We start from the raw sequence: 14,729 nt of genomic DNA on the forward strand, positions 1-14,729 counted from the left end.
AAGAACCTTCTCATAGCTGAGAGACAGACAAAAGACACAGACCCAAGACAAAGAAGACCCACAAATTCCCTCCCTTAAGCTTTTAAAAAATCCGGTTTCCTGATTGGTCCTCTTGTGAGGTGTTTGGTCCCCTTTGTTAACCCTTTACAGGTAAAAGAAACATGAACCCTTAGCTATCTATTTATGACGGTGCACAAGGTCTTGCTCAGAGTCCTCAGAGACAAGGCGGTAGTCATACCGGAGGCACCAGCTTGGCCTTGTCACCAATGGTACACCACACTCCTGGAGCTGTTGCTGGACACTGCAATCGCATTGCCCTTAGTCCCAAACCTGATTACCCAGGTTCATGTTTGCCTTCACCAGCCCGACCTCCAGTCCTTTCACCTCATGGCTTGGAAGCTTCATGGCTAAACCCCATGGAATTCACGTGCTCTGAGCAGGTTAGGGAGGTCTTGCGTGGTAGCAGGAAGCCCTCCACCAGGGCCACCTACCTTGCCAAATGGAAAAGAGTCACAATCTGGTACGCTCGGACGCCCCACCCCCATGCAGGCACCCATACCACTTAACCAGGAATATCTACTGCATTTGAAACAACAGGGTCTGGCAGCCTTATCCATCAAAGTACACTTGGCAGCTATCTCTGCATTCCATCCATGAGCGGCTGCGTGCTCCATCTTCACCAACTCCATAATTGGCTCTGTTCTCAAAGGCTTGGAGTGACTGTACCTGCAGGTTAGACAGCTGATCCTGGTGTGGGACATCAACCTGGTCCTTTCCAAACTGATGGGGGCCCCCACTGGAACCACTGGTGACTTGTTCTCTCCTATATCTGTTATGGGACATGCGATGTATTGCCTTATACCGTTGAAAAAGATTCAGTGTGCTTCTTATAAGCATAACAAAGGTGGCCTTCCTAGTCGCCATTACTTCAGCAAGGAGGGTTTTCGAGCTGAAGGCCCTCAACTCCAATCCTCCTTACATGCTTTTCTTCATGGACAAGGTGCACTTTAGGCCTCACCCAGCCTTTCTTCCAAAGATAGTGTCCCAATTCCACTCCAACCAGGACACTTTTCTTCTTGTCTTTTTTACCCTAAGCTTCATGCGAGTAGCCAGGAGCAGAGGCTTCGCACACCGTACATTCGATGGGTGCTAGCCTTTTACATTAAGCACACAAAGCTGTTTCGTAAGTTGAACCGGCTGTTTGTGGCAGTGGTAGATCAGAGAAAATGGCTTCAGCTCTCATCTTGGAGGGTTTAGTCATGGATCACGTCCTGCATCCAGACGTGCTATGATCTAGCTAAAGTCCATGCTCTGGCAATAATGGCACATTCCAGAAGGGCACAGGCCTCCTCGGTGGCATTCCTGGCCCAGGTCCTGATACAGGAAATCTGCAGGGCAGTGACATGGTCCTCGGTTCACACTTTCACCTCTCATTACACCATTACCCAGCATTCCAGAGACAGTGCAGCTTTTGATAGAGCTGTGCTCCAGTCAGTGATTCCATAACTCCATCCCATCTCTGGGGTAGGGCTTGGGAGTCACCTAACTGTAATCAACATGAGCAAGCACACAAAGAAAAAGTTACTCACCTTTTCATAACTGTTCTTTGAGATGTTGCTCATGTCCATTCCAGACCTGCCTGCCTTCCCCTCTGCCTGAGTTGCCAGCAAGAAGCAACTGAGGCTGTGGTGGGTCAGCAGGGTCATATATTCACCAGGGGGCTCAACGTCCGACCCAATGGGTGCTACTAGGGGAAAAACTTTCCGACGACTGTGCACACAGTGCACACACATCTAACTGGAATGGACATGAAGAACACATCTCAAAGAACAGTTACGAGAAGGTGAATAACCATTTTTTAAGGATTGTAAGCAGTTTGGGTCTACTGTTGTGGATGTGTGGCACCTAGTGCAATAGAGAGCTAATTGGGATTCTATCCACTACTGCCAAGCAAATAAAATATTTTTAGTAGTGCAAAGGCACATTTAATTTTCTTACTACTACGTATCTCAGAATCCTGAACTAATCATTCAGCCAAAGGAGAAGTCTAATTGCAGAAAATAATTAACTAGAAATGAGTTAAAATTTAACAGATTTTACTTATGTTCTAGGTTCAGTGCTGAATCTTTTCTCTGTAAATTAACTGTGCATGTGTAAAATGGCCACTAGAGGGCACTCTTGTCCGGTTCAACTCCTGACTCCACATTAGGTGGTTAAAGCATTTTTGGTAGGGTGGTGCTGCGGTCTTATGAAGTCCATCCATGGTTTGATAAATGTTTAAAAGTTAAATTTATGGATTACTTGGTGTATGAATTGCCTGGCTAGCACTCGATATCAGAAGAGTTAAATAAACGGTTGTGATACTTTTGATGTTGCTGGTTTCTTACTTGGCATTATTTTTGCCAAATAAATCAAAACAAAATACAGCATGTGCTTTCAAAATAATGGAAGAAACTAGTTGTAAACAGCTAATTAAAGCTGTTGCTGTAGTTCCTTTATGCCCATGTTTATAGCTATTTGTTTAGAAATAGCCATTTGTTTGGGTATGTATTGCCCTCATTTATTCCACCCAGGGTCACCACTAGACTAGGTCAGTATGTCAGTATGAAATTCAAGCAGAATCCTACAAGGTACTGTAGAAATCTTTATCCTTCTCATCCCTTTTTATTTTAATATCTTTCACTTCCATAATGAAACTTTAAAATTCCATCTTATTTTATTTGAACTAAAATTAAGTTCAAGGTGTATTGCAGAGATCTTTGCAAAACTGTAAAAGGAGGATAGATACTGTAAGTTTTAGTATACTCTTTTCACCTGAGAGGTAAATCTATTTAATTTGTAATTGAATGGTAGAACAAGTGTGCAGTACTGTAGTTTCAATTCAAAGCAATCAGTTTGTTCTGGTTATTAGTTTGTATTTCTAGCTAGAGAGAAAAATGAAAACAGTCACAAAGAAAGAAACTGAAATACAGTGTGCTCTACTACATTCACTCTTATTCCTTTTCATTTGGATCTTTTAGTAGACCAAGAAATCTTTGTTATAAGGGTAGATGATGAGAGTAAAACTTTAATTTCATGGAATTTTCTTCAGGTACAGAAATTTTTTGGGTAATTTTTTTTTTTAAATTCCTTAGTACAGTATCCTGTGCAGAGCATCTGATACATTGAAATACACCAGTAGGGTCCAGTAAGAACAACAAATCTTGCAAACAGAGATAGAAAAGGAAGAGCTAATGGGGTTGGGAGAAGGACGCTTGAATTGCTGAAAGTGAACTGGTTCTAGTAGACCATTCACAAATCCTTGAAAACACGTACAGTTGAAATCTTACAGACATAGTTTGACATATGAACAGGGAGATCTATAAATAGCTCCCAAACTGAAGGCCCTTCCTTGATGTAATCCTGATAAAAATATGAAGACAGATAAGAGAGGATCCAACTGATCCCAATTGCCTTTTAAGAAAGGTAGGAAGAAGTACTTAATTAGTTTTGTAATTTTTAAAAATTTAAGAAAGCATCAGTTATTCTAGATACTGATGGCCAGCGTGTGCTTCATGGATTCTGTAACAATATAATTAGTCATCCACAAATTTCTAAGAATAGTCATATCTACCCACCTGCTGGTATCACTGTCTCATCTGGTCTAAACATAAATCACTCAACCCTTGCCAAACAAGGCTGCGTCTGGCTATTATTTCCAAAGCTCCTATCACCATAATATCTAGGTATTAGTTTGCCAGTCCTCAAAGAGCTGAACATACTGATGTTATCTCAGATCATGACTTAGGAATATTCCCTGAAGACTTCAAATATATATTGAATAATAACGGTAGTGAATGAAAACCCAACAGTACCTTACAAGGAGGATGTGGTGACAGCCCGCTGCCTCAGTCCACCTTTTGAGAGATTTCCTTCTGTGAATAAGCTTGAAAGCACTGAAGCATAGTTCGGAGGTATGGATAGCTCAGTGATTTAAGCACTGGCCTGCTAAACCCAGGGTTGTAAGTTCAATCCTTGAGGGGAGCCATTTAGGGAACTGGGGTAAAAAATCTGTCTGGGGATTGGTCCTGCTTTGAGCAGGGGGTTGGAGTAGATGACCTTCTGAGGTCCCTTCCAACCCTGATATTCTATGAATCCACACACAGGGATTGCTGCCTAGTCACAAGCCGATCAAGATCAATGGGTGAATTAAAAGTAGGATTAATAAATGTGCATGTTTGGACTCTGGGCTAAGAAGGCCTGGAGCTCTCTGGATTCAAGAGGGTTCCCAAGCCCAGAGTACTCTGGGCACAGGAGAGTAGGAAGTAGTAAATGAGGGAAAGGACCAGGAATGCCATGGAGACTTCCTTCCCATTGAGAGTTTCTGTGGCTGGGTTGAATCTGGGACCATTTAGTATTATTCCAGCATGCTAATTCTCTGTAATAAGATCTCTTTATGTTAAGTTGATCAGCTAGACCAGTGGTCTCCAACCTTTTTATGCCCAATGTCACTTTTTACATTGAAGGGCAACCCAGGATCCTACCCCACCCCTCCCCCAAAGCCCTGCCCTGCTCACACCTGGCCCCCATTGCTTCCCGTCTCCCACCCTCACTCACTTTCGCTGGGCTGGGCTAGGGGTTGGTGTTTGGGAGGGGTTGCAAGCTCTGGGCTGAGCCTGGGGCAGGGGGCTGGGATGCAGGAGGAGGCTCCAGGCTGGGGTAAAGTATTTTGGGTGCAGGCTCTGGGCAGAGTTTCGGGGTGCTGGCTCTGGGAGGGGGCTCTGGTGCAGGAGGGGGTTTTGGGTGCTGGTTCCAGGGGGGCCTCGGGTTGGGGTGCAGCCTCCAGGCGGCGCTTGCCTCCAGTGGTTCCTGGTTGCTGGCAGGCTCAGCGAGGCTAAGGCAGGCTTCCTGTCTACCCCACTCCCATACTGCTCCTGGAAGGAGATAATGTGGCCCTGGGTGGGGGGGCACGTGGCACTGCACCCTCTGCAAGCACTGTCCCTGCAGCTCTCCCGGCCAATGGGAAATGCAGGGGCTGTGTTTGCAGGTAGGAGCAGTGCACAGAGTGAGACTCCAGTGCTGCAGGACTGTGCTGGCTGCTTCTGGGAGTAGTGTGGGGCCGGAGTAGGCAGGGGGTCAGTCTGCCTTACCTGCAGCAACACTATGTCAGAGATCACGATTGACTGGTTGGTGACCACTGAGCTAGACTGACAGGCCCTAGATAGATAAAAAAAATTTTAAACCATCATTTGCAATAACACATCTTAAACTTCCATTTTTAGGAAGAGTGTTGGTCACCAAGATGTTAACACTGGAAGATGGACAGGACTATACTCTAGGCATTTCATGCACTGGTGGGGCTTTGCGTTATGAAATCAGCTTCAGTAAGAGTGGACCTAGGATCTATACATTTGGCCTTTCTTGCATCTTACAGGGTCACAAGTACATACCATACGTGACTAGCTTGACCTGGGAGTTAAAATATATTGGGCATTCCTCTCCTGCTTGGATACAGCTAATGTAGTGTCAGACAGCTACAATCTTTCCAAAGAATGAAGGAACACGGTCATAATGGACAACTTTTGTTGACTTTCTGATGTCTTTGTTTTGACAGATGGTATGCAAATGAGGAAACAAACGTGTGAAGCAAGTGGGCTAATGCTGCAATATATGTTTATTGTATAGATTATATGGCCTCAAAAAGTCATTGGTCTCTATTGCATCATTTGAATGTGTGATATTGCCTGGCCAATAGCCATTGTCATTTGTTTAATAGACTTTCAGATGTAGAAAACTCCTATTTTGCAATTAAAAAAAACAAGCATAAAAAACCCCTAACCCACATTCTGTATCTGACAGATGTGTGAGGGAATTGAAAACAATTTGTGTTCAGGAACCAGAAAGCACAGCTGAAATGAGATTTTAAATTATAGGAAGATGTACACATCGGACTAAAGACTTGACTATCTGTGTTTTTAAATAGTTTGTAGCTCACTGTGTTTAGTTACCAAATCTTTTACCAATGTTCAGATAAGGCTATAATTTGAATCATCTCCCTCTCTTCATTTTAGAAATTCATGTGGTAAATTCCAAAATGCTGGATATATCACTGTTTCCATAGCAGCAAAGTTATAAGCATAAGATTAAATTTACTGCATTATTATGGGGAGAGTCTCAGGTAGCTCTTACTGTAACACTGGTAGATTCTATAAAAAGTAAAAGCAGAAAAATACTGACCAAGTCACTTTTTTTGTATAAATGTTTCACTTCTACAAGTTTAACCCAGTGTGAAATTTTGTCTTGAAACTACTGAACACACTATTAAAAAGCAAAACCTCTTTTCGTGCATCAACCTTCAGAGCAAAAGCACGTTTTCAGGGCCTTTATATATACTGATAGTGAATATTTATGTTCAAAACATACATAAATTAACTATAATACTCATGGAATCGTCTATAACAAACATGCAACACTAAAGATGTAAGACGGGGTTTCTCTGTAGTTCAGCTAGATTGTAAGAAGCTGTGTCAAAGATTAAGTGCCAAAAAAAGCGTAAGAATGCCATGTAATATTAGAAACACAAGGTGGGTGAGGTAATAACTTTTATTGGACTGACTTCTGTTGGTGAAGGAGACAAGCTTCTGAGCTTACACAGAGCTCTACAGCTGTGGGAAAATACATTTTCCATGCCTGAAGAGCTCTGTGTAAGCTCAAAAGCTTTTCTCTCTCACCAACAGAAGTTGGTTCAGAAAATCTCTATTATCCTGGGATCAACAACACTGCATATCTAAAGATCAATTTTTTTGACAGTACGTAAAGACCTGTGCTGTAATAGCTCCATTTATTTTTAAATTTTCCTTGTGGATACTAATGATGATATAGGGAAATACAAAGTTGTCAGTTTTATAGCTCTGAAGATTTACTGCAAATTTAGTAAACGTATTTCAGTTGCATTTTTCTGTAACGGGAATAGAAGGATAATGCTTCTATTAAAGTGATCAATTACACACAAAGAAATGGAGTAGGAAGATGTATGAAAATGCTCTTAGACAAATCCCATTTTCATGTGTAAATTGCCTCTGTGGCATATATAATGATTTCATAATATCTCTGGTAATTCTGGAAGAACAGTGCTGGTAATAGTGGTTGTGCACACTAATGTTTAGAAAGGAATATATATAAATTGCTTCGTAACAGGTCTGGTAGCCGACGGCTAGGATGCTGCTTTGTAAAAACCGACAGCTTTTTCTGTTTAGCATGTTCTTAAATAGAGAGCAGTTCATTAGAACTTTAATTAAATGTATAACTTTCAGGGTTATTTTGCTGTATTCTTTAAATAAATATTCTGTTACAGTGAACAAGAACAAAAGCACTCCCCTCCCTTCTCCCCCATGGGACAGCATATCTTCTTGCTTCAGGACATTAATATTTCAACAGTCACATTGGATAAAATTGAATAGTGGATGAAACCTAATTATTTTTCTGTGATCTTATCCAGGTTCATTTTCTTATTTTTATATTCTAGTGTATTTCATTATAAATCATTCACTGTTACCTGACAAGCCTCTCTTCCTTTAGAAATAACATTAGTAAAATTCAAAAGACCGAAATGCAAATGCTTTGTCTTGCCTGTCTTGTTTTTCTATGTTGTATGATTTTTTCTCCCCAAAGTGCTTCTGTATCTTAGGGGAAAAAAATGAAATCATACATTCCTTTGCTCTTTCTGTAGTCTGTTAATTATGATAATCTGTCATGGTTCCTTTCTCATCGCTTTCATCTGCTTTGTACAGATGTCCTCCTCTGATGCTGTTCAGCCTTTGGCACCTTCTCCTTCTCTGCAAGCTGCTGCCGAGAAGAGCAAATTGGAGGTATCTCTTTCCTAGTGTAATTTTTTTGTCAGCCTACATATTATAATACAGTGCACAGATTTGTACATTTGATTTCATCCATAATGTAGAGTAGCTTCCCTGGGATTTTGCAGAGTGTTTCATTGTCTTTGTTAAAAGGAACTCGGACATTAGAAAAGCCTGTGGCTTGTTTTAACACGCTTTTTCCCTGATCACATAAGTGAAAAGAGCTAGTGTCTCTAGCTGTATGATTTGTCACCTATATGTATATATACACTTATTTTGGGTTGTTGTTATTAGCGTGTTCAAACTTCTATTGTGTTGTCCTGCAAAGCGATGTAAAAGATTCGTTCACACCACTAGCAAAGATGCATGAGTTTGTTTTGTTATCCCTTTCTCTTAAAGCATTACTTTCATAAGGCATCAAGCCTCTGCCCTCTAGTAAAACAAGATTTCTAAGATTGCTTTAGAAGTCTCCCCTGAAAGGGCACTGCTACTCCAGCTAAGCCATCTAGCAGGTCTCACACTTTTTTTAAAACTAATTTCAAGGGAATTAGAGTCCGTAACTAGAGACTCATTTGGTTGAATTTTCACTAATGAAACTTTTTTGTCATTCTTTTGGATTTTCTTCTAGTTATGGACAGTGTTTAGACATTGAAAAAAAAATCATGAACTCCTGAAAGATTGTTCAACATTTAGAACACTGACACTGTACGCAAATATAGGTGGTATGTAAGGCATCAACACTCATACATGGGACTGTTGTGGTAGAACCTATATTCTTCTTTGAGTAGTGTCCATATGGGTGCTCCATTGAAGGTGTCTGCATCCCTGTGCTGCTGATTGGAGAATTTTGGTGGCAGTGTCCATTCAGCCTGTGACTGCACTCCCCTCCTCCACCATGAGGCTAACTGGCGTTGTGTAGGCAAACCCTTCTCAGTTCCTTCTCAGCGCCCATGGCTAGAGACTGAGCTTTAGCTGTCTGTTAGTGGGTCTTACCTTCTATAAATTGCTAATTGTTTTTCTAATCTTTTAGAACTTTTTTCTTTTTCACTCCTTTATCTTTTATTAATTTCTCTTCCCTCCCTCCCCCAAAACGTAACACTTTACTTTAAACTTTGAAGTAAAACAAACTCACTCTCCCGCCAGCCCCCTCCCAGACAGGATATGCCCAGTTGACTGGGTTTCAACAAGTGTCTCAGTTGTATAGCATCTATCCCAGTGACTGACGGACATTCTCAGTGCATTTGCTGCCTGGGAGAGAACCACATCCCACACAAGTGTGCTTGATGCCAACAATTGAAACCCAGATCCAGAAAGAAAGAGAACTGAGACTCAGGCTTCTCCTAATGGAAGCAGTCCTACAACTGCCCTCAGAGCCACTCCAAGACTCCGGGCGGTGGGACTTCTCACCACAACCCTCTACATCTAAGGGAGGTGAGCCTAAAGTCATCCATGAGCCAGTCTCAAAGGCTTCTAAGAAAAGGGCTGTGAATCCGCCCCCCCACCCCCATCGAACCGAAAAGGATCTCCAATTCACTCAGAATCATCGGTATCGATGGCAACGAAGCTGTCTAAATCTGGTATCCAGAGCTCACATGGTACCGACCAGACAGAATATCTTGGGCTGCCTAAGGACCCAATGGGCACAGGCAAAGATTCATGGGTTCTGAGTGGGCATGAGAAAACTAGAGAATCTACCATGGGGAAGGCTCCTTCGGTGCAGGCATTGACAGTGGGTACCGTCTTGGCATGCCAGGCACCGGCGGACTGCACAGTAAGTACAGCACTGCCAACTCCTTTGGTGCAGATGTCTCAGCATTGCCAACTGCTACCAGAACAGACAGCTGTGGCATTGCTGGACTTCTGGTATGTGACAGACCTTTTGGCGTCTGATGCACTGGACTCACCTCTACTTGGTAATGAATCCACCTAGGGTTCCAGACTCAGTGACGACATGCCATGCCCCTCCATTTTTGAGTGATGAGTCAGTGAGCAAGAGGACATAGTCTCCTGTCATTCCTCTCATTCACCCTAAGGTACCCATTTCCAAAATGCTCCTCAGCCGTACTGCCCCTCTGACACCATGCCTCCTTGGTAGGAACATTTTGGTGGTGGTACCAACCTCCTGGACCCTCTCAATGGCCTTACTGGGACCTTTGGCAGGCACATAAACATCGTGCCTACCATGATTCTAGCTTGACCTATTATGGCCTGATGAGACATCCTCCTTTGATTGCTGTATTGAAGGTGTCCGAGCCTCCAGAACACTTAAGAGAGGAAGAGGAGGAGATTACCCTCCAGGCCATCTTCTCATCTTGATCAACAGATGAGAAAGTGCTGCCACCTCTTCCGTCGTTGGCAGACGCCTTTTCCAGGAGTTAGCTCAAAGAGTGACAGATGCATTAAAACTATCATTACAAGTGGTGACCGAGTCACACCGTAAGTTAGTCTCTGGATTAAGTTTAGAAGTGTGACCAACAAGGGTGGTGTTGTGGTGGGAGTCTGCTCTAGACCACCAGACCAGGGGGATGAGGTGGATGAGGCTTTCTTCTGGCAACTGACAGAAGTTATTAAATCACAGGCTCTGGTTCTCATGGGGTACTTCAGTCACCTCGATATCTGCTGGGAGAGCAATACAGTGGTGCACAGACAATCCAGGAAGATTTTGGAAAGTCTAGGGGACAATTTCCTGGTGCAAGTGCTGGAGGACCCAACTAGGGGCAGAGCTCTTCTTGACCTGCTGCTCACAAACAGGGAAGAATTAGTAGGGGAAGCAAAGGTGGATGGGAACCTGGGAGGCAGTAACCATGAGATGATCGAGTTCTGGATCCTGACACAAGGAAGAAAGGAGAGCGGCAGAATATGGATCCTGGACTTCAGAAAAGCAGCCTTTGACTCCCTCAGGGAACTGACGGGCAGGATCCCCTGGGAGAATAACATGAGGGGGAAAGGAGTCCAGGAGAGCTGGCTGTATTTTAAAGAATCCTTATTGAGGTTGCAGGAACAAACCATCCCGATGTGTAGAAAAAATAGTAAATATGGCAGGTGACCAGCTTGGCTTAACAGTGAAATCCTTGCTGATCTTAAACACACAAGATGCTTACAAGAGGTGGAAGATTGGACAAATGACCATGGAGGAGTATAAAAATATATTGCTCAGGCATGCAGGAGTGAAATCAGGAAGGCCAAATCACTCTTGGAATTGCAGCTAGCAAGAGTTGTTAAGAGGTTCTTCAGGTATATTAGCAACAAGAAGATAGACAAGGGAAGTGTGCCTCCCTTACTGAATGAGGGAGGCAACCTAGTGACAGAGGATGTGAAAAAAGCTAATGTACTCAATGCTTTTTTTGCCTCTATCTTCATGAGCAAGGTCAGCTCACAGACTACTGTACTGGGCAAGAGGAGGAGGTGACTAGCTCTCTGTGGAGAGAGAAGTGGTTCAGGACTATTTAGAAAAGCTAGACGAGTACAAGTCCATGGGGCCGGATGCACTGCATCTGAGGGTACTAAAGGAATTAGTGCAGGGGTGGGCAAACTATGGCTGGGGACCACATTCGGCCCTTCAGACCTTTTAATCCAGCCCATGAGCTCCTGCTGGGGAGCAGGGTCTGGTGCTTGCCCCGCTCTACATGTGTCATGGCTCTGCATATCCTCTGGAAGCAGAGGCATGTTCCTGCTCCGGCTCCTACATGTAGGGACAGCCAGGGGGCTCCACATGGGAGCTGCAGGGGCAGTGCCTGCAGATTGGGCAGTGCACAGAGCCACCTGGACACACCTCCATGTAGGAGCCAGGGGGGGAACATGCCGCTGCTTCTGAGAGTGGCTTGAGGTAAGCATCCCTGATCCCCCTCCCCACCCCTCTGAACCCCTTGGTCCCAACACAGAGCACCCTCCTGCACCACAAATGCCTCAGGTCCACCCCAGAGCCCACACCCCCAGCTGGAGCTCCCACACCCCAACCCCCTGTCCCAGCCCGGAGGCCCCTCCTGCTACCTGAACTTCTCATTTCTGGCCGCACCTCCAGCTGGAGCCCTCCCTCCCATATCACAACCCCCAATTTCATGAGCATTCATGGCTCACCATACAATTTCCATACCCAGATTGTGGCCCTCAGGCCAAAAAGTATGCCCACCCCTGAGTTAGCAGATGTGATTGCAGAGCCATTGGCTATTATCTTTGAAAACTCATGGTGATTGGGGGAGGTCCCAGATGACTGGGAAAAGGCTAATGTAGTGCCCATCTTTAAAAAAGGGAAGGAGGAGGATCTAGTCAACCTCACCTCAGTCCATGGAAAATCATGGAGCAAATCCTCAAGGAATCAATTTTGATGCACTTTGATCAGGAACAGTCAACATGGATTCACCAAGGGGAAGCCATGCCTGACTAACCTAATTGCCTTCTATGATGAGATAACTGGCTCTGTGGATGAGGGGAAAGCAGTGGACGTTTTATTCCTTGACTTTAGCAAAGCTTTTGATAGTTTCCCACAGTATTCTTGCTGGCAAGTTATAGTATGGGTTGGATGAATGGGCTGTAAGGTGGATAGAAAACTGGCTAGATCTTCAGGCTCAATGGGTAGTGATCAATGGCTCCATTGAATGGAGGTGCAGCTGGTATTCAAGCAGGGAAGAAATGCCCCAAGGGTCGGTCCATGGGGCAAGGTTGTTGTTCAATTATCTTCATTTAATGATCTTGGAGGATGCGTGGACTTGCACCCTCAAGCAAGTTTGCAGATTGACACTAAACTTTGGGAGGTTAAAGCGGTAAAAGATTACACTGGAGGGTTAGAGATAGCATACCGGATGTACCTAGACAAATTGGAGGATCCTGTGTCCTGTCAAGGCTCTTTGTTACTCAGATTGTGAACCTTAGAGTTCAGAAATGAGATTGCTATCAGGGAAACCCCCAAGCTTTTAATTTACGAGGCTATAGATCTGATAGCACTGCCACCAGCCAGGAATTCCAGTGCCTGGCTCACTCTGTCTCCCCACAACCTTCCCCTGGGGGGACCCCAAGACTCAGATGCCTGTATGTCTCTCAACCAAAGGGAAATAACGCCCTCCCCTTGTCTCCTCTTTACTTCGCTCTTGGATGCCTGGACAATCCACCCTGTTTCAATTCCGTTGATGAAACACCAAACCAGACCAAGATTCAGTTTGCTCTCACCCTCGCTCAGTCTGCAAATGCAAGCTTTGTGAACTCTAACACAAAAGATTTTCTCTTCCCCCCTGTCTTTCTTGCCTCGCCCACCCAATTCCCTGGTAAGCTGCAGATGAGCTGCAGACTCTAATCCCCTTCCCAACTAGGAAAAAAATCCAACAGGTCTTAAAAAGAAACTTTTATAGAAAAAGACATAAAATGTCTCTGTATCAAGGTACGGCGTTATTGCTGGAAAAGAAACAAACTGAATAAACACCTTAGTCCAAAGAAAAAATACATTTAAAACATTCCAGCAAAAACTACACACATGTAAATACAAAAACCAATATTAAGGCCTACTGTCTTTCTACCTTTTGTTACGTTAGAACTTTGGGAAACAGAAGATTAGAAAAGCCTGGAGAGAGAGATCACTCTCACAGCCGAGAGAGCAACAGAGACGAGACAAAGAACACACACCCAAAACTTCCCTCCCTTGAGATTTGAAAAATCTTGTTTCCTGGTTGGTCCTCTGGTCAGGTGGTGTTCCCTGTTCTTAACCTTTTACAGGTAAAAGAGACATTAACCTTTAACTATCTGTTTATGACAGGGCCAAAAGAAATCTGATGAGGTTCGACAAGGACAAGGGCAGAGTACTGCACTGAAGGCGGAAGAATCCCATGCACTGCTACAGACTAGGGACTGAGTGGCTAGGCAGCAGTTCTACAGAAAAGGACTGAAGGGTTACAGTGAACGAGAACCTGGATAAGAGTCAACAGTATGCCCTTGTTGCCAAGAAGGCTAATGGCATTTTGGGCTGTATAAGTAAGGGCATGTCCTTCGATCTGCTGACAGTGATTATTTCCCTCTATTGCGCATTGATGAGGCCTCATCTGGAGTACTGTGTCCACTTTTGGGCCCTACACTACAAGGATGTGGAAAAATTGGAAAGAGTCCAGCGGAGGGCAACAGAAATGAGTAGGGGCCTGAAGCACATGTTTTATGAGGAGAGGCTGAGGGAACTGGGATTTAGTCTGCAGAAGAGAAAAATGAGGGGGGATTTGATAGCTGCTTTCAACTACCTGAAAAGGAGTTCCAAAGAGGATGGATCTAGACCAGTGGTTCCCGAACTTTAACAGCCTGTGAACCCTTTTTTCACTAAAATGTCCAGTCTTGCGGACCCCCTCCTAAAAATGAATATTTCCAGGGATTTTCTCCTTTACCTGAGTATAAATTATAAAAGCAGTGATCTTGGAAATATAAGGTTTGTTTTTATGACAAACTTATTACACACTATTATTAATTATTTATCATTACAGTATTTTATTAGAATCAAATGAAATACAGAGACGAAATTTCTCGATTCTTTAAATGACTGCTTATTGAAGCAGCTGGTACAGGAATCCACAAGGGGAGAGGCAACTCTCGATTTAGTCCTGAGTGGCGTGCAGGATCTGGTCCAAGAAGTTACTATAATAGGACCGTGTGGAAATAGTGACCATAATATAATAACATTTAACATTCCTGTGGTGGGAAGAACACCTCAACAGCCCAATACTGTGGCATTTAATTTCAGAAAGAGGAACTATGCAAAAATGAGGAGGTTAGTTAAACAGAAATTAGAAGGTACAGTGACTAGAGTGAAATCTTTGCAAGCTGCATGGACACTTTTCAAAGACACTATAATAGAGGCTCAACTTAAATATATACCCCAAATTAAAAAACACAGTAAAAGAACTAAAAGAGCCACTGTGGCTTAACAAC

At 43.6% G+C, this 14,729-nt stretch overlaps 1 protein-coding gene across 1 annotated transcript in view; it reads left to right on the plus strand.

The window, feature by feature from the left end:
- SMAP1 (small ArfGAP 1) overlaps positions 1-14,729 on the plus strand; it is a 239,813-nt gene that overhangs the window by 70,921 nt on the left and 154,163 nt on the right. The window contains 1 exon segment of the mRNA XM_032804568.2: positions 7,770-7,847. Coding sequence (XP_032660459.1) covers positions 7,770-7,847 — 78 coding nt within the window.

Source organism: Chelonoidis abingdonii, chromosome 3 (genome assembly GCF_003597395.2).
Source record: "Chelonoidis abingdonii isolate Lonesome George chromosome 3, CheloAbing_2.0, whole genome shotgun sequence".
Taxonomy (NCBI): domain Eukaryota; kingdom Metazoa; phylum Chordata; order Testudines; family Testudinidae; genus Chelonoidis; species Chelonoidis abingdonii.